We start from the raw sequence: 27,298 nt of genomic DNA on the forward strand, positions 1-27,298 counted from the left end.
CCTTGCTTGGAGCCTGACTGGATTCTTTATCTCTAAAGCGTGTTTTTTTTTCGCTTTTTTTTCCTGATATAAGGAAAGGAACAAAAAGGAGAATCACAGTGGGCCTTCAGATCTGTCTCTTTGGATGTATATGGATTTACAAAAAAAAGAAAAGCAAGGGTTCGTCTTGGTTAAAAGCTTTGGCATTGATTTCTGTTTTACAGAGCAGACGCTAAAAAGGCTTTCTTTACTGCTCTTGGGATTATACACGCAGCTGATTTGAACACCACAGCTTTTTTTCTGTGATTGCACACAGGAGGAAAGCTAAATATCTCAGTTCAAGGACCTGTAAAAAAAATAATAACTTGAGGTAGGTGTCTAGTGTTTCAACCCCTCTTTGCATCAATCTGTAACACCCTACCCTCCTCCGTCTTTTGTAATCAGGTATTTTTTTTTCCAGTTGCTTAATTTGCCATCATGTCCTGCTCATGCACACGCTTCAGAAAAACCAGCCCACTCCCCCCTCCCATCCCCTCCCGCCCTTGAGCGCAGTCCATGGAGAGAAAAAAAAGTATAGCTTAATCCAGGATAGGGCAAGTCCCCTTGCCTTCTAGTAAGCCTCAAAAATCTGCCTCCTGCTGTCCTCTCCAGCCACCTTCAACCCCCTCTTTCCCGGTTCACAAAAGCTTGACCGAACCTACCATCTCTCCCCCCCCCCCCGAACTCCCAGAGCCCCAAAACGCCACCCCCCCCCTCTCTCTCCCCCACCAACACCCCCCATCCTCCCCCCGGATGATGCTGAATTATGAATGTGCCACATCATGAGTCTCTTGGGGCGGGTAGCTGTGCGTCGAGCCAGGAAAGCCGCCCTGCTCTGTGTAGTGTTCCTGATGGTGCGGGCGTGGAGCAGCGCCTCGCTGGCCTTGGCGGGGGCGGCCGCGGCGGCCCCGGGGCCCCAGGGCTGCCCGCCACAGTGCTCCTGCAGTAGCCAGCAGGGCAAGGTGGTGTGCACCCGCCGCGGCCTCTCCCGCGTGCCCGCCGGCATCCCGGCCAACACGCGCCACCTCAACCTGATGGAGAACGCCATCGAGGCGGTGCAGGCCGACTCCTTCCGGCACCTGCACCACCTCGAGGTGCTTCAGCTGGGGCGCAATGCCATACGTCAGATTGAGGTGGGGGCGTTCAACGGACTCACCAGCCTCAACACGCTGGAGCTGTTCGACAACCGGCTGACGGTGGTGCCCAGCGGGGCCTTTGAGTATCTGTCTAAGCTGAGGGAGCTGTGGCTGAGGAACAACCCCATCGAGAGCATCCCCTCCTATGCGTTCAACCGGGTGCCCTCGCTCATGCGCCTGGACCTGGGCGAGCTGAGGAAACTGGAGTACATCTCAGAAGGGGCCTTTGAGGGCCTGCAGAACCTAAAGTACCTAAACCTGGGCATGTGCAACATAAAAGGTGATATGCCCAACCTAAGCCCTCTCAAGGGACTGGAGGAGCTGGAGATTTCAGAGAACCTCTTCCCGGAGATCAAGCCGGGCTCCTTCAGAGGCCTGCGCACTCTCAAAAAGCTGTGGGTAATGAACTCAGGGGTCACAGTGATAGAGCGCAACGCCTTCGATGGCCTGACGTCGCTGGTGGAGCTAAACCTGGCCCACAACAACCTAAGTGCGTTGCCCCATGACCTGTTCTCTCCACTCAAGTACCTGGTGGAGCTACATCTCCACCACAACCCCTGGAACTGTGGCTGTGAGGCTGTGTGGTTGGCACGTTGGCTAAGGGAGTACATACCCACCAACTCTACCTGCTGTGGACGCTGCCAGACACCTGCACAAGCCAGAGGGCGGCAGTTGGTGGACGTTGATCGGGACGAGGGCAACAGCCTTCAATGTTCAGCCCCGTTCATTGGCGATGCACCGAGAGACTTGAACATCTCTGCCGAACGGGTGGCAGAGCTCCGTTGCCGGACAGCGTCCATGTCTTCGGTGCGCTGGCTCCTACCAAATGGAACTGTCCTGACACACGCCTCCGGCCACCCGCGAATATCAGTCCTCAACGATGGCACGCTGAACTTTTCCAATGTCCTGGCAGCCGACACGGGCACCTACACCTGTATGGTGTCCAACGCCGCCGGAAATTCCAACGCCTCGGCCTATCTTAACGTGAGCGCGGCCGAGCTTAACACGTCCAACTTGAGCTACTTCACTACAGTGACTGTGGAGGTGTTGGGGCCCACCACAGAGATGCCCAAACCCAAAACCACAACGACTGCTGCTGCTGCTGCTGGTGTGGCCGGAGGTGGAGGTGGAGGGGGAGGCACAGGGACTACAACCACAACCGCCTCCCCCTCGGTCTTCCAGCCGGTCTTCATCTCCACACCCACCGTGCTGCTACAGAGCACCGACAGTTCCCCGGGTGCCGCCAAACCGTCCGCTGGGCCAACGATTAAAGGAGCGACCGGCAAGCCAGGCAAGCCGGGCCCCAGTCTGGATGAGGTGATGAAGACCACAAAGATCATCATCGGCTGCTTTGTGGCGGTCACGCTGTTGGCTGCCATCATGCTCATCGCCTTCTACAAACTGAGGAAGCGCCACCAGCAGAGGAGCACGGTGGCTGCTGCTCGCACCGTGGAGATCATCCAGGTTGATGAGGAGGACCTGCCCCCGCCAGCATCTGCCACCCAGGAGACAGCCCTCACACTGCCCGAGATCCGGGACCACAACAGCATCCATAAACTGGACTATATCACTCACACATCTGACTTTGGCTTTCACAAACCCAAGGCCGAGTACAGAACCCAACCCGATTTCACCCTTCACAAGCCCAAGGCTGAATATACCACCTACAAACCCACTATGGACTTCGGTGCCCACAAATCCCCTCCAGATTTCAGCCTTCATAGAAAAGCTGACTACAGCCCATTTAGACCAGACTATAGCATTCACAAGTCTAAAACAGAATATAGCCCATTTAAGCCGGATTACAGCACTCACCCCAGACAGAAAACTGACTACAGTCCATTCAAACGAGATTACAGTACCCAACCAAAACCCAAACATGACTACAGCCCACTGAAATCAGACTACAACACACAGCCCAAGACTAAATCAGACTATAGTCCTTTTAAACAAGACTATAGCACACACCCGAGACCTAAACTGGATTACAGCCCATTTAAAACAGACTTCAGCACTCAGCCCAAACCCAAGCTGGACTACAGCACTCAGAGATCCAAACCAGACAGCAGTGGCTACATGCCCCCGGACCCCTATGCTCCCCATAAGACCACAGCAGATTACACCGTCTTCAAGACAGACTTCAACAGCCCCAACAAGCCAGACTACAGCGCATTCAAGTCCGACTTCAGCCCCCTCGCTCAGAAACCCCAAATGGATTACAGTCCCCACCAAGTGGACTACAGCCCCCACAAAGTGGACTATAGCACTCTAAAGCCCAAATACAACACCTACAAGCCGACGGGGCACGGGGCGAAATGGACAGAGAACAGCGTGGGGAACTCTCTGCCTCGAACCTTGCCCAGCGCCGCCACAGCCCTGCCTGAGCCCTTTGTCATAAAAACTCACAAGGAAAAGGTCCAAGAGACTCAGATTTAGAAAACTGCCCCCCAAAATGACACCCCCCCACACAACTCCACAACTCCCTCCCAGCCCTGCCCCATCACCCCTCTCTACCCCCTCTCATCAAGTCATGCAATAGAATGCACAACAAAAAGAAAAAAAAAGGGGAAAAAAAAGGACAGGAACTACTTTTTTTTTGTACAGAGTGCAAACTTAAAAAGAGACTGATGATTTCTTGTTGTACATGCTTATAAATAAATATATATATGGAGAAGTTGAAACTACCATGGGCTGGTGATAGAGAAGCATATTATATTAAAAAGAAACAAATTGAAACTATTTTCTAACTTGTAACTTCTATTTAAAAATACGAGTTGTTTAAGATGCTGTCTTGACTTTGACAAATGAGGGTAGACTTGTTAAAAAAAGGGGCATTCTGTGTGTTTTTTTAACCCATGATGCTACAGAGAATGCAGTGAAAAGAACATTTATACCGAGAAGACTTTCTTTATCAAAAACAGAAGAAAAAAAAAAAGGTCTGTGTCGATCTTTACAGGTTTATCTTGTAAAAGCACCATGAATTTGTACTGTGCCAAATGTTATAAATGCAATAAAAAGGATTTTTGGAAGAAAAGAAAAAAAAAGAAGCGTTTTTTAGAGGGATGTTTTTTTTTTCTTTCTTCCTTTTTCTCCTTTTCTCCTGGCGTGCCCAGCGATAAGCCAAACGCTTTAGACACTGCAGCAAGACGCTGCAGCTTCTACGCTTAACCCTCCACGTGCTGAATGACTCAGGCAGAGTGAATCATGGTGCAGGAGAAGTGCCCCGGTGTGTGCTGTCGCGGTGGTTTTAACACCTCCCCATGCGTGTTTGTGTGCAAGGGGATGAGGGGGACGAAGGGGGGACTTTGCTGTTCGGGGGTCTGCTTTTTAGCCATTTAAAGTCGGTTGACGTGGTGGGTTTTATCGCAGTGCAAAGGCTTATCCAAGGCTGATCGGTCATCTTTAAAGTTCCAACAAATGCGTCAAAAGAACAGCATTAACTGATTTAGAGGGGCTGCTGTTACTGTTACTGCTGCTGCGTAGCACCGCGCTTACGCCAGGACTGTTAGAACAAGCACCGATGCTGTCAAGAGCATCTTAACGTTAATTAATTGAGATGTTGGGGGGGGGGGGGGGCTGCACTATGTTTTTTGATCGATGCGAGACCATCGCGTGACACATGGCTCTCTTCCCCACCCCCCTTTTTTTTAAAGTCCTCAACAACTGGTGTTATTATTAAATCGTGCAACTAATGCATGAAAGGGTGGTGACAAATTCAGGTGAAACATGGTTCGGAATTAAGGCTGTCACACGTTTTGCCAAAAATATATATATAGAGCACCATTTCTCTTTTCATTGCATTCCCCCCCCCCCCAGCTGCTGTACCTTCATCAATCAGGGGGTTGGGGAGGGGGGAGGGAGGGGACAGTGTGTGTGTGTGTGTGTGTGTGTGTGTGTGTGTGTGTGTGTGTGTGTGTGTGTGTGTGTGTGTGTGTGTGTGTGTGTGGGGGGTGGCTTTTTATGGTGACAAATGTTTGCGGGTCTCACTGTTAACTGTGCATTCCTCATCGTTGACAATATAGCGCCCTCAATCATCATATAGAATCGCACCTTCCGTCTAATGGAGAGCGACGGTGTGCAGGGCAGGCTGGCGATGTGCGGGGCGGGCATGCAGGGTCCGCCTCGGACAGGTGGGGCGCTTTGTCTCGGCGAAAAGGGACCGACTGACACCGCTGCTGCTATTCTCTCTTTCCCTCTCTCTCTCGTTCTCTCTCTCTCGCCGTGTGCTTAGAGCAGTCTCAGAACTATGAATCCACCCAGGGGAAGAAGCTGCCTACAGCTCATTGAAATGCAAAACATAAGGAGGAGAAGGAGAAAAACATAAAGGACAAAGTGAGCGAGTGAGGGAGGAAGGGATGGAGGGAAAGGCAGATTGAGAGCGGTGAAAAAAGCATTAACATGCTTTAAGCCTTGCAGATCTACACGCTGTGAGCTTGTATATCTGCTATTTTTCAGTAGTTAAAGCATTCAATAATTCTAGGGCGTAAATGGGCTAAGCTTTGCAGAGTGCTTTTTGGGGGGAGGGGACTTTTCGACCAGTAGGTGGGTGGGATGCGACCGTAACTCGCTGCCTGACCTATGCAGGCGTTTCTCCCTCACGTAAATACTGCATGTTCCAAACACTTAGAAACAGATAATATAATAGAGAGATTGTCGGGAGAGGTGATGACCGGACCAGTTACAAGCAGTGGTTTTTCAACCCTTTTCCTACCAAGGTCCAATACTTATTCGGCATTTGAGCCACGGACCACCATTTGATGAGATTTAGCCTCTCAGGCCTCAAAGGTTAGACTATTGTGTAGTCGTTGGGTAAGATTTTGTCCACAATTCCATGCTATGTTGATGTTGCTATCATAGGAGAGATAACAGGAAAACAGTGATATAAATAACCATTCTTCTACATTCTCTAATTGTGTATGCTTCTTGTAAATTAAGATAGTAAAATGAAACCAAATGGACCTGTAAGGGTCCACCTGAGACCCTCCTCAAGGACCACTGGTGGTCCCCGGACCACTGGTTTGAGCCCCACCCCATTGTGCCAGCCAGCCTCCTTCATCCCTTACTGCAGGGGTCTTCAACAGGGGGTCCAGGACCCCCAGGGGGTCCTCAGAGTTACTACAGGGGGTCCTCCAAAACTGAGTGATAGAACCTTTTTTCCCCTTTTTTATATTAAACACTTGAACTCTAGTGTCCATATTCTTAGAACTCTAGCCAAAAATAGCAGATCTACAAGCTCACAACGCAGCATGCTGCGAGGCGTTGTGAGGTTGTAGATCTGCTATTTCCGGCAAAGAGGTTTGGTGTAGAGGGGAAAAAGAGCAGACCAAGTACAGAGTGCAAGGTCAAGTTTATTAAGTATTGACAGTTCAAGTGGTTAAATTTCTGAAAACACAGATTAACATGAATCCAAAATGATTACACTGATTAGCGTGCTGTCAAACAATGAAACTATATGGAATCTATGAAAAGGTTGTGCAGCAGGGACCCCGCTTCATCTCTCTCTCAACTGAGGGGTCCTTGGCCTGAAAACGTTGAAGACCCCTGCCTCACTGGTTTACTTAATGCCCTTTCAACCCTAGCATCCCAAAGTATTTTCAAACGCAGCTGATCTTAAGCTCACAAAGCAGTGGATTACGACACGTTGTCATAGTACAAAAAAAAAAAACAGGGCTTATAAGCGGTTAACAGAAACGGCTGCAGGGAGAGGAGGAGGAGAAAAAACACAGGTGTCAAAAGAATGTACCTGAGCCATGGCGGCATTATTAAAACTCCCCCCCTTTTTTAGTTGTGGTCCTCAACCTTTCCAGGCCTCGACCCCCAAAATAATCATATTTTAACTGGGGACCCCCTCACCCTGATGAGCACTTGGAATTGCAATACATTTTGTTTGACTCGAACTGTTCCATGCTCACAACGCCTCGCGTTGCGAGGCGTTGTGAGCATGTAGATCGGCTATTTTTACAATTTATGCCTCTAATATGTGTAATTTTTGCCAATGTTTAACCAGAGGTACCAAAAAGGTCTTAAAAGTCCTTAAATGTCACTTTAGATATGTGCAGATACACTCTATACACTTAAACTTTAGGTCGGTTTGTTAACTGTTGAGTGAGAAAACAATGTTGCACATTGAGTTAATCATCTGGGGACCCACCGAAAATAATTTGGGGACCGCCCTGGCCTGGGGGTCCCGACCCACAGGTTGAGAACCACTCCTCTAATGGCGTAGTGATGGAGAGGCCACGGCAGACTGATGGAAAAGAGTATGAAGAGGAGAGAGAGAGAGAGAGAGAGAGAGAGAGAGAGAGAGAGAGAGAGAGAGAGATAGACTGAGGCCGTGGACCGGGATGGGAGTGACAGAGGTTAGCTGCAGCGCTCAGAGGGCTTAGGACGTTACTTAACCTGCAGTATCCAAGTTGTCACCCAGGGGGAAGAGTTATGTGCGTGTTTGTGACGGGTGACAAACCCCGGCTCTGAGAAATTAGAGAGAGAGGGAGAGGGAGGGAGGGATTGAAGGAAAGATGAGATTGAAAAACGGAGATAGAGAGAAGGACCAGTAGACGGCACGTATACAGTTGGCTGCTGCTGTGGTGGGAGGGGAGGTGTGGTGTGTTCGTAAGTTGCTTTCGCATCTTCCTTGGACGCGGGTCAAATCTTGTAAAAAAAAAAAAACGGGATGGCACTTGTTAAAAGTTTATATTTTATTGTCCCTTAAGCTGCATTATACAGCTGGGGAAGAATATGATGATGCGGCTCAAAATCAAAATCGCTGCAGGTGTCGCAGGGACAAGATTATACCAGCATCCTCTTCCAAGAAAGTGGTATAGGGAGAAAAGAAATTACACAATGTTGACAAGACTAACAAGCTCCACAACAAAAGACTGCAGCCAACAGATGTACGCGTGAAACATTGTTCTGGAAATAAATGCGCAGACGCCGTACAGCAGTCGGGGACTGTCAATGCAACACAAATAAACGGTGCTTTGAGATGAAAACAGACAGATGACACAGACGAGTGGATATCTTTTTTTCACTAAAAGTAAACAAAGATACTTTAATGACCAGGACTAAACAACCACTCAAAAACACCCAGACACACTTCAGACAGATGACAGACATACAGTATTTTTTTCCACTCCCACACAGTCATAACAATAATAATAATAATAAGTTGCCTATTTAAACGGTTAGAAAGAAATGAAACCGAAGGTGCCGAGATAGACAATAAAAAATACATAAATACACGCTTTACTTTTTGTTTTTCACGGCCAGAGCTAAACACAAACTCATGCAGTCACGGTACACACAGTGGAGATATAGTTCAGGCACAAATACACGCACACGCCTACACAAACACAAACACACACACACACACACACACACACACACACACGCAAGAACTCTTCAGAAAAAGCTGACAGATGGGAGCTTTTATGTGTTTTTTCTCTTTCACTCCCACGCACTGACCAAGTAGTAAGCAGAGAAGCAAAACAATATTTCAACGAACAGACTACACACACACACACACACATATTCGTATGTGTACGTGCGTTTGATGAGCACCAAGTGTATGTCCAAGCATAGAGTACTGCATTTATGTGAAGTTACACTCTTTAGTTGTTAGAGTCACTGGCACCCTAGAACAGTGGTGTTCAACCCTTTTCATATTGTCGTTGTCGGGTGAAATCCTTGTACTTCTCAAAACCGTTCGTTTTGCATTTTTCATTTTAAAAATGATTTAATGATTTAAACTAAAACAGCCGATCTACAAGCACACAACGGCTCGCACCGCGAGGCGTTGTGTGCTTGTAGATCTGCCGTTTTCACTACTTTTGTGCGACGGCCTTGTACGATGAAGCAGGGCTTTACTTTGCGAAAGAACGTGCACATTTGAAACTCGGAGATACGAGGTTTCCGCCCGACAACGACGATATAAAGGTCCGTTGTTTATGATGATTCAGCCTCTCAGACCCAAAAGTAGAAAAACCCTAACCTTTTTTGTTTAATTGTTGGTTAGGATTTTGTCCACAATTTCATGATGCATGGATGATGTAACATAGGACTGATAACGGCTCAATCAACATAGCAATTCTTCTACATTCTTTAATCGTGTGGACTTCTTGTAAATTAAGTAATGCGGTCATTTAACCAACAAAAAAATAATCTAAAAATAAACCAAACCTTCCATCCTACGCTCTCAAGAGTTAAATACAGCAGTGGTTCTCAAACTTTGAAATGTGAAGGTCTTCCCTTAACTCTGGCAGTGTACGAATGGAACCAAATGGACCCGTTAGGGTCCATTTGGTTCCATTTATACACTGCCAGAGTTACAGACTTTGGGGGGTCAATTTAGAACCCCAAAAAGTAACCTAGAGAGTCCCTGAAATCCACTTTGAGAAGCACTGAAATACAGTATCTATAAGGGTCCATGTGTTTACCAAATCGTCATCATTTAGCTGGGGACCACATGGAACCCCCCTCAAGGACCACTGGTGGTCCCCAGACCACTGGTTGAAAACCACTGTCCTAGAAGGACTCTCCCTGCCTCCTTCTCTGTTATCTCTCTCCCCACTCTCTCTCCCCCACCTCCCCCCTCTCTCTCTCTCCCCTCCATCTCTCTCTCTCATCCTACTGGGATAAATATAACCCACCGCAGTGCACCCAGAGCCATCAAAACTGGTCACTTAGGATAAAACATAGCAAAATGAGACAGGGGCCCAATCAGGCATACCCCCCTCTCCACTGTCGTCGTCTCACAGCAGCACTAGGCCGCGCTAACAACGCCGTTTTCTCAGGTAGAACGAGGCCGAGATGAGATGCGGTTTATGCGCGTAGCCAGGGGGGCGTGTGTGTGTGTGTGTGTGTGTGTGTGTGTGTGTGTGTGTGGTGTGTGTGTGTGTGTTGTTAGGGGTTAGGGCACATTACAGTGATCGAGGCATGGAAGAGGAAGGGGAGGAAGAGAGAGCTCGAGTGTGTGTGTGTGTGTGTGTGTGTGTGCATGTAATAAGTGTTTTTAGGTTTTGATGTAGACAAAAAAATGCTGTAGAGAAAAAAATGCTGTTGGTGTTTATGCCATGATCAACATATAAGTAGGAAAAGGAGCCTATATCAGGGGTCTTCAACATTGTCAAAGATTCCATATTGTTTCATTGTTTGCCAGCACAATCATTAGGGTATTTTGGGTTCGTGTCAATTTGTGTTTTCAGATATCTAACCACTTGAACCGTCAATACTTCTCCCCTCTACTCCAAACCTCTTTGCGAAAAATTGCCGATCTACAAGCTCACAACGCCTCGCAGCGTGAGGCGTTGTGAGCTTGTAGATCTGCTATCTGCTATTTCTGGCTAAAGTTCTCAGAATCTAGTTAAGAATCTGGCTAAAAAAGGAGATTTTCTTTTTTTCTTTCTAATCACACAAAGATTTGGAGGACCCCTGTAGTAACTCTGAGGACCCCCTAGGGGTCCTGAACCCCCTGGCCTATATGTTATTTAGTTCAGGGATCTCCAGTTTGATCTGCATTCAGGCCCAGATCCCCCGTTTGACTCGTCATTCATCCCTGGCCAGTCTACACTGTGGGGGGGGGATGACAAAATGACGCGGTTTCCGTGGCGACAAAAAGGCTGGTCTCTGTGGGGACTGTCAGTACTTGTCTACTTGGTCTTTTTTTCACTCTATCAAATGTCTTTGCCAAAAAATAGCCGATCTATAATGTAGATCTTCTATTTTTTGGCACGTGTTCCGCCCCAGGATAATGGATTTTGATTATCGCGATAATATCGTAAATCACGACTTCTTTGGTCACAATAATCGTGATATGAAATTCTCATATCGTCCCATCCCTTGCTGTGGGGAAACACTAGAAAGCATAGAGGAGGGGGGGGCTGAGAAAGGGACAGCCTAGTAGAGGTATGATGACAGAGGGAATCCAATACAAGTGAGACAGACTGAACAAGAAGAGGGGAAGCACACACACACACACACACACACACACACACACACACACACACACACACACACACACACACACACACACACACACACACACACACACACACACACACACACACACACACACACACACACACACACACACACACACACACACACACACACACACACACGGGGAAATGGAAAATGTGTTGAAGCCGTATGAGCCGATCTAGTGACGATAGACAGATAGAGTCCAAGTGAGATGAAATGGGACGGAAACCATTAGTTTTACAACAGCCACAACAGGACAACAGGAACAAGGGTATGGGAGGGAGGGAGGGGGGGAGGGGAGGAGTAGGAAGTGGGTTAACCTATTAAAACCAGGAAAGCAGCCGTGTCGTTGTAGATTTTAGCCTGGGCCATGCAAAGATAGCTGATGTACAAAGCTTGCTATTATTGTGGGCTCGAGCACACATATGTTATCTTATTATTTATCTATCAGTCAAGTTCTCCTCAAAACAGTACAAAGGCAGGGCCCTTAGCCATTGAGGTGCAGCCAACGAGTAGATCTTTATGCCCATACATGGTGTTAATTGTGCGATGAAAACCAAAATCCAAAAATAGCAGATCTACAAGCTTGAAGATTGCCTATTTCCGGCAAAGAGCTTTGGAGGAGGAAAAGAGCAGACTAAGTACAGAGTGAAAGGTTATTAAGTATTGACAGTTCAAGTGGTTAAATATCTGAAAACACATTAACATGAATCCAAAATACACTGTTGATCGTGCTGTCAAACAATTAAACTGTATCTATGAACAGATTGTGGGGGTCCCTGCTTCATCTCTCTCTCAACTAAAGGGTCCTTGGCCTGAAAACGTCGAAGACCTCTTGGATAGAGAGGAGAGAGACAGTGAGAACGAGAGAGAGAGAGAGAGCACTGAGGAGAGGGACGCAGAACGTGATGCAAGACTGCCAGCTACAGATAGAACTGGGGATATATAGACCTGCATCTCCTGGCTCCTGTGTGATTGGTGGACGGCTCAGGCTGCAGCCACGCTGGTGTGGGAGGGGGGGGGTGGGGGTTGGAGTGGAGGTGATGCTATTTAGAGCAACCATTCTCACACTGCGGGCAGGGGGCTCAATGGTGAGTCTTAAAGGACAACTTTAGTTCATATTTTAGATTGTAATTAAAGAATAATATAAAAGATGAGTGTTAAAATTATTTCATTTACTTATTTCTATTGTTTTAGAGATTCTTATTTCAGTGGTAGGGGACATGCATACAAGTGGCTAAATATGTAATTTTACACAGAATAAGCCCATTCCCAAGATACAACGCAACCTTTCATGGTTGTGACTTAGGAGTGTTACTGTAAATAGCAATAAAGAAACTGCTGGCTTATTGTGTCTAACAAGACATATTTAGCCACTTGTACGCATGCCCCCATGCGTAAGCATGCCCCACATTTTAGCATGGTAAACACGATCAAACAATAGAACAAAGCAAATGAAAACATTTTAACACTCACTTTTTCTTTTCTCTAATTACCATCTAAAATATGAACCCTTGTTGTAAAAAAAAAACAAAGTTGTCCTTTAAGGATGTTGCAAGTGGCACCACAAATAATTAGCAAAACATTATGATGTGTTTGATTCATTGATTCTGATCCTGATACATCCCAACCCACCACCTTTATTTAGTATATCTGAATAGCATCACTAGCATCATATCTTAATAGCATAACTAGTATATGTTTAAGAACATAACAGTGTCTATCTAAATAATTACTATCATCTAAATACCATGCCTCAGGGGTCTGTTTTCAGGCCAAGGACCCCTTAGCTGAGAGAGAGATGAAGCAGGGACCGCCCTCTACATGTTGAATGAAACTGTGTTGCAGATTGTCATCGATTTCATAGATTCATAGACTTGTTTGATACAGCACTGTCAGCAGTCTATGTTGGATTCGTGTTAATGTATTCCGAATTCCGTAATTGAGCTGGCTCATCATTAGAGCTAAAAGATATAGAGGAGCACAATGGGAAGAGAATAGAAAAGTAGACACAAAAAAGTGCATTATAAAGAACATGGACGGCTGCAGGCGTGTGTCGGGGGGGCGCCGGATATAGGGGGTGGTGGCCAGGGGATGTTTCTACAGTAGATGGGACCACTGCTGATATACCAGTAATGGACGGGACCACTGGGTGTACTTGAGGAAGGGAGCGATGAGAGGAACGCGGGGGAATCGCGAGGTCACGGCAAATGGAACCGTAGGGACGACAGTGCGTGTGTGCGCACACGCGTGTGCGTGTGTGTGCCGTGGTGATCAAGAGGACACTGCATTAAAGGGGTCAAAGTCAGTCCTTTGTGGGTCCCTCCCCCCCTCCCCCCCCCCCTATCTCTTCACACCAGTAGGAAACAAATAGAATGCGGCATCAACATAACCACTAGCTCAGGGTTAAAGCTGATTGTTGACATGAGTTTTAAAACTACTTTTACTACACAGCACTGGAAAGGACAGTCTGGCCGAGGTAGTTTGATGCATAACTTTAGAATGACCTGCTCCAGTCGGTAAACAAAATTAACCGCTTAAAGCTTTTGTGTACGAAGGATACCAAAAATGTCCGATTATTATTTACCCAAGGCGAGACGTGGTGAAACATTGACAACTTGTACATACAGAAGATCAGGTTAAGTTCATTACCTATACATAAATAGGAACGCTGGGTTAAAAGATGGCTATTTTGTCATTAAAGCTTCTCTTCGCCCTGTTGTGTCGACAATTTCACATTGTTCCTGTAGGACAACGGGGTGTGTTCTCCTGTGTGTGTGTGCGTGCACGCGTGTCCAACGTGGTGGCATGGATACGTGCGCGCGCATGTGTAGTAGCCAGTGTGCCAGTGGAACAGGGCGTCGGAGGCTATTCTGGGCAGGCCTGGAAGCGTGAGTCAACGTGAGTCAGGGCCATAGAGCCGTGATGCCACCGAGAGGCAAGACCCTGCTGGCCCCAACGCTGCCCTCGTGCCACAGCATGCCAATGTAGATCAGTGGTTCTCAGACCGTGACCCCCAAAATAATCATATTTGAACTGGGGACCCCCCCCCCCCCCCCACCCTGACAAGTACTTGGAATTGTAGGAGTTGGCATTACATTTAGTTTGACTCAATCTGTTCCATTGCGAACATAGCCGATCTGATCTGCTATTTTCACAATTTCTGCATCTAATATTTGACAATTTGACCAGTGTTTGACCAGAGGCACTAAAAAGGTATTTAAAGTCCTTAAATTATCACTTTAGAAATATGCAGATACCCTGTACATACTTATACTGTATGTTGGTCTGTTTGCTGTCGAGTGAGAAAACAATGTTAACATCTGGGGACCCCCCAAAATAATTTGGGTCCCGACCCACAGGTTGAGAACCACTATTGTAGATTTTCGGCGGAGGAAAAAAAAAGTTCATTTTTGTGAAAAGGAAGAATTCAATTACAGATAATCAGGAATACATTATCTAATCTAAGCTAGTAACCATGGTAAGCACTTCAGTCCAACTCATGAAGACCTGATGCTGATTATAAAAAAATGCCTGCTAAATCAGTGCTTCTCAAACTTTGTGCCTGCCAAGGACCCATAAAATTATTATTTTGAGAATCTGAGAATGTTTTATGCCCGGGACCCCCAGAAGAGATGGGGGAAAAAAATGCAATTACTCTGAAATCAGAAATAGCCGTTGTACAAGCTCACAGTGTGGCACAAAGCGACGCACTGTGAGCGCACTGTGAGCATGTAGATCTGCTAGTTTTTGAGAACCACTGTTCTAAATCTAAATTGATAGTTTTCTGAAAAAAAGAAAAAAAAACATGTTGATATACAGTATACTGTATATAGCTAAAAATCTACAGTGACAAAAAAAAGGTTTAAGGGGTTAAAATCCCAGCATCCGTATTCTGGGAGAAAACTTTTGCGCAAACTAACAAACAGCTATTTGTCAGCAAAGATTATGTAATGTAGAGCGGAACCAGAAAAGACACTAGTATAGAGCCGTGAGGGATTCTGAACGTGGTCAACCATATACTGTAGGGTCCATTTGGTTCCATTTGTACCCTGTCAGAGTCAAGGGAAGACCTTCAAATGTCAAAGTTTGAGAACGACTGTGAAGTGGTTAAGACAGGGGCTCCTGACTTCACACTCAGGACAACAGTACCGTACGCCACAAATAACCCTGTTAGCATCCACCAGGGATATGCAGTGATGGGTAGAGTAGTGTATTATGTATTATTGCATTTCTGTAACTGGTCAAATGAAATGAATCAATCAAAGTACAGTGAGAGAGAATGTGTGTGTGTGTGTGTGTGTGTGTGTGTGTGTGTGTGTGTGTGTGTGTGTGTGTGTGTGTGTGTGTGTGTGTGTGTGTGTGTGTGATAAGAGGTACAAGTATTGATATTTGCTGCTACATTACACATTGAAAATGGCTATTCACATCGATTCCCATGAGGTCAATGACCAGCCGCTGTTATACTTTGTTATTGCTGGGGTCAAAAGTTGCCAAAGGCAGATTGTGTATTTTTTTCATAGCAGTCATTCTGGTAGATATGCAGCAGATATGCAGATATGCAGCACACTTTGGTGAGCTGCCATTTTAAAAGAAACAGCCTTGCGCAGAGTGAATCGGTATTGTCCGAGACAGTTTGCCCTCCTGGCCCCCAAGCTGTGGAATAAACTCCCTGTCGCACTCAGAACAACGGACTCACTCACTAGCTTTCGCTGTGGACTGAAGACACACCTTTTCAGACTCCACCTAAACCCATAGCACTACTGAAACACTCAATGACCATACATGAAGCTAGTTAGCATTTGTTTTTTAGGTTTTAGAATCCTTTTTTTTCTCTTTCCTGATTATATTGTTTTTTTTTAGATTGATATTCATATGCATTTGTTATATTGTTGTTGATGTTCTGACATGTTATCTTGTTTATTATAGTGATGCATTGTCTGCTCAGTGTAAGTCGCTTTGGATTAACTCAGTTAGCGCCGGGCGACTTTACGAGCGACTAGTTCACTATGGCGTTTGGTGCCGAGCGACTCGGAGCGACTTTTATATAAAAGCATTGTTTAAGCTTTTAATATGTGTTTATAGACGGAGCGAAATGGTTAGCTTACCTCAGCTAATGTCCACACGTAAACCGTGAAAAAAAAGGATACGATTATGACGTCACCTTTAAACCAGGGCTTCCTGTTGACAACAGGCCTCTGCTAGCGTTAGCCTCAATGCAACCATCCGACCCTCACGTAGCTTCACTAGGTCGGATTTTGATTCTGAAACTTTCTGTGTGGCATCTATATACGTCCCGATGCCCATACCAATGGTGGTTTGAGACGATCAAGCACGAATTGAACAGTATTGAGCTGAAATGGTGACCGGCGGCCCGTCCATGTTAAGTCAATGAGGACCAAGTCAGCGTCTCATCCTGTTATGTGGATTTAAACAGGCTTAACATGGGACCATGTCAGTGTATGGTGTATGGTGGTCTCTAGTGGTCATCTGGTGGTATGGTATGCTGGACGTGCATTCGTTAAGGTGGTCTGGTTAAGGTGGTCTGGGGGGATACAAAATAGCTATTTCCTGGCGTTATAAGCGCACATTCATATTCATATTTTGGAAATCTGGCCCTGTATGAGTTAAAAGCGTCTGCTAAATGCCTAAACTGTAAACTGTAAACTGTATTAATGCTGAAATAGAAATGGCGCAGGAAACTGCATAGGAGTTTCCAGTAGCGATTGTTGCTGCAGCAGAGGATGAGATCCAACGTCAGGTGGGCTGTGTGAGCTATTTCTGTCATGTAAGGGAACTGAGCAGAGTGTATTATTCCCTATGGGGGGGTAGGGGGGGGCTTTATTGCCCCTTTTACAGGGTGAAAAATGTGTCCGTTTTCTTAGCAACCAGAGATGTGAGCCTGTCTTTTTACGACCCCCGTGTCTAGCTGTGTGCGTGTCCTAAATCATAGTGCAGTGAGAGCAGCAAGCTGTCGGGGTGAGGTGGGGTGGGTTAAGGTCGTTGAGGTGGGGTGGGGTGGGGGAGAGCAGGAGCCTCAATTAGGTGCATGTACTGCAGGGGTTCCCAAACCTTTTTGTCTCAGGGCACCCCATAAATATTTTGTTTAAATCCGAGGCACCCCTACATTATAATTTTCACTCCCAGCACCTTATATTTATAGCATATCGTCGTTGTCGGGTGGAAACCTTGTATGGCCAAAACCATTCGTTTTGTATTTATCATCTATAAAATGTACTAAACTAGTGAAAACAGCCGATCTACAAGCACACAGTGCTTGTAGATCGGCTGTTTTCACTAGTTTTGTGCGACAGTTTTGTATGATGAAGCAGGGCCTTGCTTTACCAAAAGACATACACATTTGAAACTTGGAGATACGAGGTTTCTGCCCGACACAGTGATTATGTTGCGAGGAAAACGTTGAGATAATAGCCAAGTTTAAAATTATACTAAATATTGTTTTCAAGTGTCCAAATGAATTCCAAATATTATCAAATCATCTCGCGGCACCCCTGGACTGCCGTTGCGGCACCCCAGGGTGCCCCGTCACCCACTAACCCCTGATGTACTGTACAAAACAAAACCACCACGAACGCTGCGGAGAATGAAGTCGTTAACTTCACCGCTTTTTGTTCAGATTTATGGGCCGTACAGAATACACACACACACACACACACACACACACACACACACACACACACACACACACACACACACACACACACACACACACACACACACACACACACACACACACACACACACACACACACACACACACACACACACACACACACACACACACACACACACACACACACACACACACACAGTATCCATAAATAAAACATTTCTAAAGTCCGTATCTCTCACTCACACACAGTGGCGAGAATAAACCCCAAAACGCGACAGTAATGTAGAGCTTCCACTGCTGCCGTCACCATAATGTGTGTGTGCTCGCGCACGTGCGTGCGCGCACATGCATCTGTGTGCTGAAGAGAAGCGGAGCGTGCAGTGAGCTAATAAGAAAAACTAGCAAATCTTCACGCCATGTTTGCGACAAGGAAGGCGACAAAAGAACCCAAGTAAAGAATAGTTGGGGAAATTACTAATTCAGGTGTGCTCTCTTATTCACCGTCACACAACAGGGCTGTTGATGATCCTTCAAGCAATGCAGGAGACATTGTGTTTCAATAGACAGTACAGTTATGTGTCCAAATGCAGTTTAAATGAGTTTAAGGATTCAGATTGGGGTTAATGTATGCACTTTTCATTTATAAAATGACCATACAAAAGTGTGACAACTAAGTAATAGTTGCGACCGTAGGTCGCATTTACTATCAAACCCTGCACAAAGTGTAAGTCCGTCCGTCCGTCCGTCCGTCCGTCCGTCCGTCCGTCCGTCCGTCCGTCTGTCTGTCACACCTCACACGTCACACTCTTGCCCTGCTCATATCTCCGCAACCGTTGCCCCGATCCATGCCAAATTTTGCACACACACTCCTTACCTGCCAAACTACAACCTCCAAGGACCCCCGGAGCTCCAGGGACCCCCAGGTCCCTGGGGGACCCCCAGATGTAAAAAATGACCAAATGTGCTAAACTGACCAAATGACCACCCCAACGGGGCTGCTCACAGGGAATTCCCGGGGACCACCGACTCCTGGTGCTCCAGAACGGATGCAAAAGTGGTGGCGCCCCCAGTGGAGGACCCCCTACACTGCAGCTCACATAAAATGCCGTAACTCCGGCTAGGAGCGACCGGGACAGCCGGGGCCGGTACCTATTCGTCCGCCTTGCCGGCGCGGAGACCCCACCCCTCATTTCTCACATGGCCCTCTTCTAGCGCCACCATGAGGCCGATTCTTGCAAAACACATTTTTGGACACTGCTCCTACAATTTTTGCCCTAAAATCACGCAAATCGGTACACAGTATGTCTACACTCATCACATCAACATGAATCTCTCCCATATAGCGCCACCTCCAGGGCGATTTTTAAAAACACATTTTTGGACACTGCTCCTACAGATTTTGCCCTAAAATCACGAAAATCACTACACAGTATGTCTACACTCATGTCATCAACATGGATCAGGAAGATTTTGGCAAAACACATTTTTGCCCTATTTGTGGAGATAAGTGACCTACGGTCGCTTATCTCCCGATTAGGGAGCCTTACTGGTAATACCAACGTGTCTGTCTGTGTGCAGGGGCGTCACAAGGGGGAGAAAAGTGTGACTGAGTTACTAGGGCCCAAGGTGGAGGGGCCTTAATTATTTTATACTTTAGCTATTGAAAAATAGCAGATATACAAGCACACAGCGCGGCTGCGAGCTTGCAGATCTGCTATTTTTGAAAAGTCGTCAACTCATGAACTGCAACTCAAATTTTGCTTCTGGGGGGGGTCCCTGGAACTAAATATTTTGAGATGGGGGTCCGTGGCCAAATACATATCATTTTGTGGGTCCTTCACATGAAAAGGTTTGAGCACCACAGACATTCACAAATTTTCAAAAATAGCAGATCTACAAGCTCGCAGCGGGCCACTCGGTGCCGAGCTGTGATCTTGTAGATCTGCTATTTTTCAATAGTTAAAGCACAAAATAACACCTATTAATGTGTTCCCAGTCTAAATGGGTTAAACCCCCTCCCCCGATGAAGAACATTCATGGGGTGAATCCTTGTACCCAGGGCCCAGAATTTGGTGCGACGCCCCTGCTGTGTGTGAGATTCAGAGAGAGAGAGAGAGAAGAAGCAGAGATGAATGATGAAGATGCGATTGCTGCAGACATGAGTCCCATAAGTGACATCACTAAGGAGCGCGCATCACATTAGCTCTATATGAGGGCCGCTATGGAGTTTATTAGATTGATTTGGACTCCTCCGTGACGAGCACTGAGCTAATGTCAAGGGCCTGAACGTACAGGAGGCCAGAGGTGGAAAAAGTACACACATTTTGTACTCAAGTAAAAGTATCAATACTGCACTTAGGATATACTCTGTTACAAGTAAAAGTCCAGAATTCAAAATGAACTTGAGTAAAATTATGAAAGTGTTAAGGATTTCCAGGTTAAAGGATTTTGATCATCGCGATAATATCGTAAATCATGTTTTATTGTCACAATATGACATTTTCATATTGTCCTATCCCTAATGATGCACAACTGCTCTCTCTCTCTCTCTCTCTCTGTGTGTGTGCATGTGTGAGAGAGAGAGAGACCTAGGTAGGGTCAGCTGTAAACTCCGCAGATCAAACTCAAATCAATAACCAACCTCTCTCTTGCAGAGCATGCCTCTCCACTAACTGCATCATGGGTAATGGAATATATTTCTTGTTCTCTCCCGCTAAGCATTCGTTATTTAGTAGAGGCCATTTGGAAAGCTATCGGATTGCGCATAATTACTTGATATAAATGGGATAAAAAGCAGGGATTCAAATATATCCAAGACAGGAGCGGAAGGGTGATATCGGGCACACGTTTTAATGGATCCCAAATAAAATGGCCTCCTACCAGTACCTGCTTAAAATATATTACGAATCCTTAATAGAAACGAGGGGTTTAGCTGCTGGTAATTCAGCGCCTGTGGAACAAAAAAAGAAAGAAAAAAAGGTCTATTTATAAGTGTCGCCCTTGCCCTTATATGCTCCAGTTCTGATGCTCCAGTTGAGATGAATCTGGTGGCACTTTGACGTAATGCAGTAAGAGATGGTTTAAACACGTTGTCAAATATGTATAGATTTTACCTTTGTTAAACGTTATCAGGAATATGTTTCAATAATACATCCTAGAGTGTATTAATAGGGGTAGTGTGGGGAAACTGCTTTAAATTAAATATTGACTTTTAAAGGTTTGATCTACTTCATGCACCAGACATAGCAGATCAACAAGCTCACAACACACCAAGCTGCGACGCGTCCTGAACTCGTAGAGCGACTCCTTTTAGTGTGCGGCAATGGCGCGCAACGGAGTATAAATCCGTATTCCAGATCATTCATGTTAAATATAAATTAGGTAGATGGATAGATAAGCCCCTGTGCCTTAAAGGTGCGGTAAGACCAGGGGCATAGTTCCGCAGATTTAAAATGATTCCAATACGTAACTAAAACTCCCTATGATTGGCCGCTAGTTGCGCTGTTTTCCCCCCGTCCGATCGCAAAAAGAAAGGTTCTCCATTGGACCCCATTAATTTTCCCCTTTCCTTTTCTAACCTTAATTAAGATTTTCATAAATACTTTATGGTTCCTATCTCTAGTTAAAAATTGCCTTTCAGTCACGATGATATGCGTTTTGTGAAAATAAGGTCCCATTTATGTTAAAATTGATGATAAAGTTGCGGGGGGCGTGGCCAACTAAACTGATACCAGCCGGCTGTGTTCTTCGTGTGCTGTATTTCGGGAGGCTCCGAACACATTCTCCCATGTATCTCTGCGGTTGCACGTGACCGTTGGCAGCCAATAGCCTCCTCTGGTCGCATTTCAATCTATGATGGCGACACCCATGCCAAGGACCCAAAATACTTCAGTTGCGCTGCATAGAAACCAATGGCTTCGCACTTTCCATATATTTTACGGTCTATGGGTAAGACAAATACTTCTGGAAAAAGCATCTTGAACCTTTTGGACGGAGGACTGGTAGGCATTGCTAATGCGAGTGCACGTGAGTGGATGCAAAACGAAACACGCCCTGCAGGAGCAGTAGCGTGTCCGGTCCCCATGCGACAGAGGTAATTTTACCCTGCTAAAGAGCACGTTGCCAGAGTGATAAATAAAGCCTTGGTGAAAGTGCACATGCATGTCGTGTGTATGCGTGTGTGTGTGTGTGGGGTGGAAGCTGTGCCTCCTAAAGAGCTGATCGAAGGCTCTACCAGCCAAGAAAATAGGAAAGCTTCCATGACAGTCATTATCTAACATTTAGTCACACTCTTGCACGCTGACAGAGGGCATTCATTTATGGTAAAAGCCAGGTAAAAGTTAAAGTACTCAAGTTGTATGGCGTTAATTTAACTCATTGACTGCCAGAGAGGCTACAGACTAGGATGTAATTAGTGATGTAATACAGGCTACACACACACACACACACACACACAATGTGTGTGTGTGTGTGGCAAAACGCTGAGGAAAAACACATTGCTATGGCAAAACGCTGAGGAAGAAGTGGCTACAGACACACGCACAGCCACTCTATGGAGCGGTTTACCACCGCTCAATAATAAGCAGGTACTCCAGAACTTCTATTACTTGACAGACTCAAGTATTGGGGTTGAGTACTTTATCCACAACTGCTCAAAGGTTTTCAGACATGGGGGAAAAAAAAAGAAAAAAAGGCTGATTAGGATGCTTCCGTCAAGGTCTTGTAGACCATAGCTGGGTGCCGATCCCAGGGTTGCACCAGATGAGAAGAATGCCCTGTGGTTTCTCCCTCTCTCCCTCTCTCTCTTTTTTTTAACCACGTCTCATCATGGCAACAGATATGGTAATGAAGACATGCACCTGCTCAGTGGGGGGTGCTGGTAATTAGACTGACAGACTAGGTGCTTCTCTCTCTGATCCAACACAACCTTCGCTCAGGACGCCTTTTCATCCCCGGCTTCAGATAATTAAAAGACGACAGGACACATCAAACGGCGCGTGTCTGTGCGTGCGTGTCTGTCAGTTGTGTAAAGTAACTAAGTACATTTACTTAAGTACTTAAGTACATTTTTGTGGTATCTGTACTTTACTTGAGTATTACCAATTTTTTTGGTACTTTAAAAGCATTTTGATGCCAATACTTTCATACTTTTACTCAAGCACATTTTGAATTCTGGACTTTTACTTGTAAGGGAGTACATCTACAGTGCAGTATTGATACTTTTACTCAAGTACAAAATGTGAGTACTTGTTCCACCTCTGGTGTCTGTGCATGTGTGTTCATCAGTCACAGTTCTGTTGAGGAAGCACCGCTCTTTTCCTGACCCCCGTGAAGGCCCTGGGTGGTGGTGGAGACCAGAGATGGGACGATAGGAAAATTTCATATCACGATTATTGTGACAAAAGAAATAGCGATTTACGATATCGCGATAATCAACATCCATTATCCTGGGGCAGAACATTAGCCAAAAGATGAGTTGTGAGCTTATATATCGGCTATTTTTTGGCAAAGACATATTTGATAGAGACTTTTACCAATTATAGAGGGTTTAAGTGGTACCGGATATGCAGCTCGGCAAATAAAAGGTGAATTGATCCCAGTGCATGACGGAGGACGATATCACGATAAAGTAAATCTCCACGATAAGATTATCGTGAGTGTTTTTTATCACGATAAAAGATCGCTTATCGTCCCATCCCTAATGGAGACATTTTCCAACAAGCCAACCTGCACACTCAGGGACTACTAGTGTTGGGATCCGGAGTAGCCGGAGGAAACCGGATCCAGCAACATTGAGGAACGGGAATCCTTCACATTTAGAAAAGATTTACGGAAACCGGTTGGATCACACTGTCAGAGCTGGTATGTGGATTTCACGTTCTGCTACACAATTACAAAACTTTAGCATATCAAGGGACGTCATAACTCTGAGAGTGTACAAAAGGATTGTTTTGTTCCATGTCAAGAGTTGTAAATGGTTGAGAATCAATGATAGAGCATTAGACATTAAAATGGGGGTCCCTGGCGTATCTTTTCAAGTGGGGGTCCACGGGCTAATGTGTCAATTTGGGGGTCCTTGACATTAAGATTACAAGTAGACCAACACATGATGTGTGCCATCTAAATGATAGGAACCAAATGGACCCTTATGGGTAGGTGCATGTGTTATAGCAGCTTTGCAAAGTACAAGTACAAGATCTGCTAAGTGGGTAATGTATATGTTTTGCAATAATAATCTAAATCTAGTCTACTAAATAACTAGTAGTTTTAAATAATTGTAGTGGAATAAAAGTAGGCCTACAACATTTGAAGTTGACAGCTATACAACTGTGGGGGTGGTTTGACTTGGGGGGAGTGATTTAGGGGTGTAGACAAGTACCTATTATCCCTCCCATTGTCACACCCACTTCTGGCTACCTAGAGGTGTCAAAAATGTTCCTGGCATTCAAATGGCTTTTTAAGCACTTTGGGGTTTATGGTGCAACAAGTTTAAAATGTCCATAACTTCTTCAAATATGCTCCAATTTCAACAAATGATACATCATATTAAAGCTTAGATTCTGTACTTGGATAATATGTACAAAAATGCAGACATAAGGACTAAAGTGCCAGACCTAGTCACATATTTAAGGGTCCACTTGTTAAGGAATCAGACCATTAAGAGGGATTTGTTAAGGCAGGGGTCTTCAACAGGGGGTCCGGGACCCCTAGGGGGTCCTTAGAGTTACTACAGGGGGTCCTCCAAATCTTTGTGTGATAGAAACCTTTTTTTTCTCCCCTAGCGTCCATATTCGACAAAGAAATAGCAGATCTACCATCTTGTAGATCGGCTATTTTTAGCAAAGAGCTTTGGTGTAGAGGGGTAAAAGAGCAGACTAAGTACAGAGTGAAAGTCAAGTTTATTAAGTATTGACGGTTCAAGTGGTTAAATATCTGAAAACACAAATTGACATGAATCCAAAACACACTGATGATTGTGCTGTCAAACGATGAAACTCTGTGGAATCTATGAACATGTTGTGGGGGTCCCTGCTTCATTTCTCTCTCAACTAAGGGGTCCTTGGCCTGAAAAAGTTGAAGACCCTTGTGTTAAGGAACCGGAACATGTGGAAGCTTTAAAATTCTAAAAGATCCCAACCCTATGAGGGCCCAGAGCCGAATAATGCTAGTTATGCAATGGGTGATGAGGGCAAAATCTTGACCAAACTCAACCTTGATATTGATATTGTGATGACATTATAGGTGTGTTCACAAAATATAGCTCAACAATGCCAAAGTAATAACTTATGTGTATATGTGAATAATAGAACAGACGAAACAGTAAGGTAAGTTTAATGCAGCCATTAAAACCTCAAAACACAAGGCAGAGTATCTAGTCTCATTATAGAGCAGTGTCATCTCAAAGTGGGCATGTGTGACTGCTAATACTGTATTATGCATTCTATATTTGAAGAGGTACTGTACAGGGAGAGGTATTCAGGGATTAAAGGGAAAAAATATAATCTCTCTCACTGACTCTCTCAAGTGTCAATATGTGACTTGTGAAACAGCATGAAAGGAACAGCCCACACTAGCGCTTAGTCTCCTAAACAATTAGAACAATATGTAGAATTGTGATGTTTAGGTGCAGTATTATTGCACTAATCCTGAATTCTTGCTGTTCTGCATACAGTCAGTTTTAAAAAGTTGCAGTTTGAGGATTTTTCTTTAATGTAATACCCTAGACTTGTGCGGTTTTATGGAAGATAATTCTGAGCATGTATTATATTGCTAGTTTGACACGTAATAGTCTTTAATCTTTAAACAAGAAATGGTTTGAATAAATCATATGCCAATGGCTTCTATGCCTTTTCTATACAGTATGAGAACACATGGAGAGGAATTAATGTTGACAGAAATGTGGTGTATTCACATATATTTTAGTGAAAGATGTGTAGTTCAGTGCCTACTAGGCATTATTCATCTCTCACATTAAAGCAATCAAGTATGATTACAAGTTAGCTTATGTTAAGTTGCCATGAAGTTTACAGCAATCGTAGAAAATAGTGGGAGAAATTTCCACTATCCCACGAGATTAACACAGACCCCATTCTCCCCACTTCCTCCAGTGACAATAGCAATGTGTAGGGAAGTGATATTCCCTAGAAATAATCTGAAAAACCCCACAATCAAAGGATGAACAGCGAAAGCGCTGTCATCTCCTCCGCATCATCTCTCCTCCTCCGCATCATCAGTGGGTTTGGCGAGAGGGCCTTTCTGTGTGGAGTTTGCATGTTCTCCCCGTGTCCCCTAGGGTAGGTACCCTCTACACTGCCTCCCCCTGGAGGGGAAAGGAAGTGGTTGGAATAACGTATTCCTTCCGCCGAGGAAACGTCCCCCCCCCTGTCAGGTGATAAGAAGTGGTGTGTCACTCCCCATGTATTGAAGCATGAGCTCAGTTCGGGGCTCACCCCCCGAGTTGGCACAGGGAGAGTAGCGCCCGCCCAGGATTACAGCTTAGGCAATTGGCACTAAAAAATGGGTTGCAAAAGTGTGGGATAAAAATGTAAGAAAAAAACAAGGAGTTACTGCTCGGAGTGAGGCAGACGTTTACAAGTTTGATGGAGTGCGGTGAGCGTGAGGAGAGCTGGCGGAGAGGTGAGACTTGGCACGGGCACACTGGGGTTGGCAGTGGAGACGCTGACTGTTTGCTCACTGCGGTACATGCTATGAGCATTGTTCCAGGAGATAATAATCCTGTTTGTGCTGTGTGTGAGGGGGAGAAAAAAAGCTCCAAACAAATGGAGAACAACTCACAGGTGCCAACAAGCATTCGAGACTTCAGCGTGTAGTGTCAGGACCGTAGGACAATGCAGTATTTAACATTTAAATTAATCAATGTCGTGGTGTAATTGTTTATTACACACGCCAGATTATAATTAAGCACATAACATGTCTCACACACACACTCACACACACCAGTGTCCTTCACCGTTATCTGTGCACGTGTCTGTGTCTGCGTGCGTGTGTGTGTAAATACAGACGTTTGCAGCCATGTCCTTGCCGACTAACCGCCACGACGTGGCAGTCTGTTACGGAGGTCTAAATGGGGCCCCCTGCCACTTACGGCGAGGTTAGACAAGAGCTGCGCGACACGACAGGAGAGCCTCATTAACATCAAGCGCCGTATGCTCGCTCTCCTAGCAATTACGTTTGATGGGCTCCTCGCGGACGAGGAGGGGTGGAGGGACGGACGGACGGATGAGCGGCACGGTGTGGGAACGCACTCTCTCTCTCTCTCTCTCTCTCTCTCTCTCACTCTCGAGACCCTCTGTCCATCAAAGGGAACGACATCTTCTGTTGAAAAAGTATTGATCAGTATGCAGAGGAGCGGCCCGTGGTTCAGACTGGCCTAGCCGCTCGCTCACGCACGGACACGCGCGCGCGTGCGTGCGTACGCGGAGAGGGATTTGGCTGGCAGGGAAAGCATTTTAAAGCAACTGCAGTGCTACAGCAAGTATTTCCCCCCGGCACACAGGCACACACAGGCAGC

The 27,298-nt window shown here is 45.6% G+C and overlaps 2 protein-coding genes across 2 annotated transcripts in view; one reads left to right on the forward strand and one right to left on the reverse strand.

The window, feature by feature from the left end:
• snd1 (staphylococcal nuclease and tudor domain containing 1) overlaps positions 1-27,298 on the reverse strand; it is a 460,739-nt gene that overhangs the window by 249,741 nt on the left and 183,700 nt on the right. The gene's annotated exons all lie outside the window — the stretch shown is intronic.
• lrrc4.1 (leucine rich repeat containing 4.1) lies at positions 789-3,590 on the forward strand (the record flags this gene model as incomplete). Its single annotated transcript, XM_080754046.1, has 1 exon — positions 789-3,590. One exon carries the CDS (start codon positions 789-791, stop codon positions 3,588-3,590), a length of 2,802 nt encoding a protein of 933 aa, XP_080610172.1.

This window comes from Nannobrachium achirus, assembly GCF_963921795.1.
Source record: "Nannobrachium achirus genome assembly, chromosome: 23".
NCBI lineage: Eukaryota > Metazoa > Chordata > Actinopteri > Myctophiformes > Myctophidae > Nannobrachium > Nannobrachium achirus.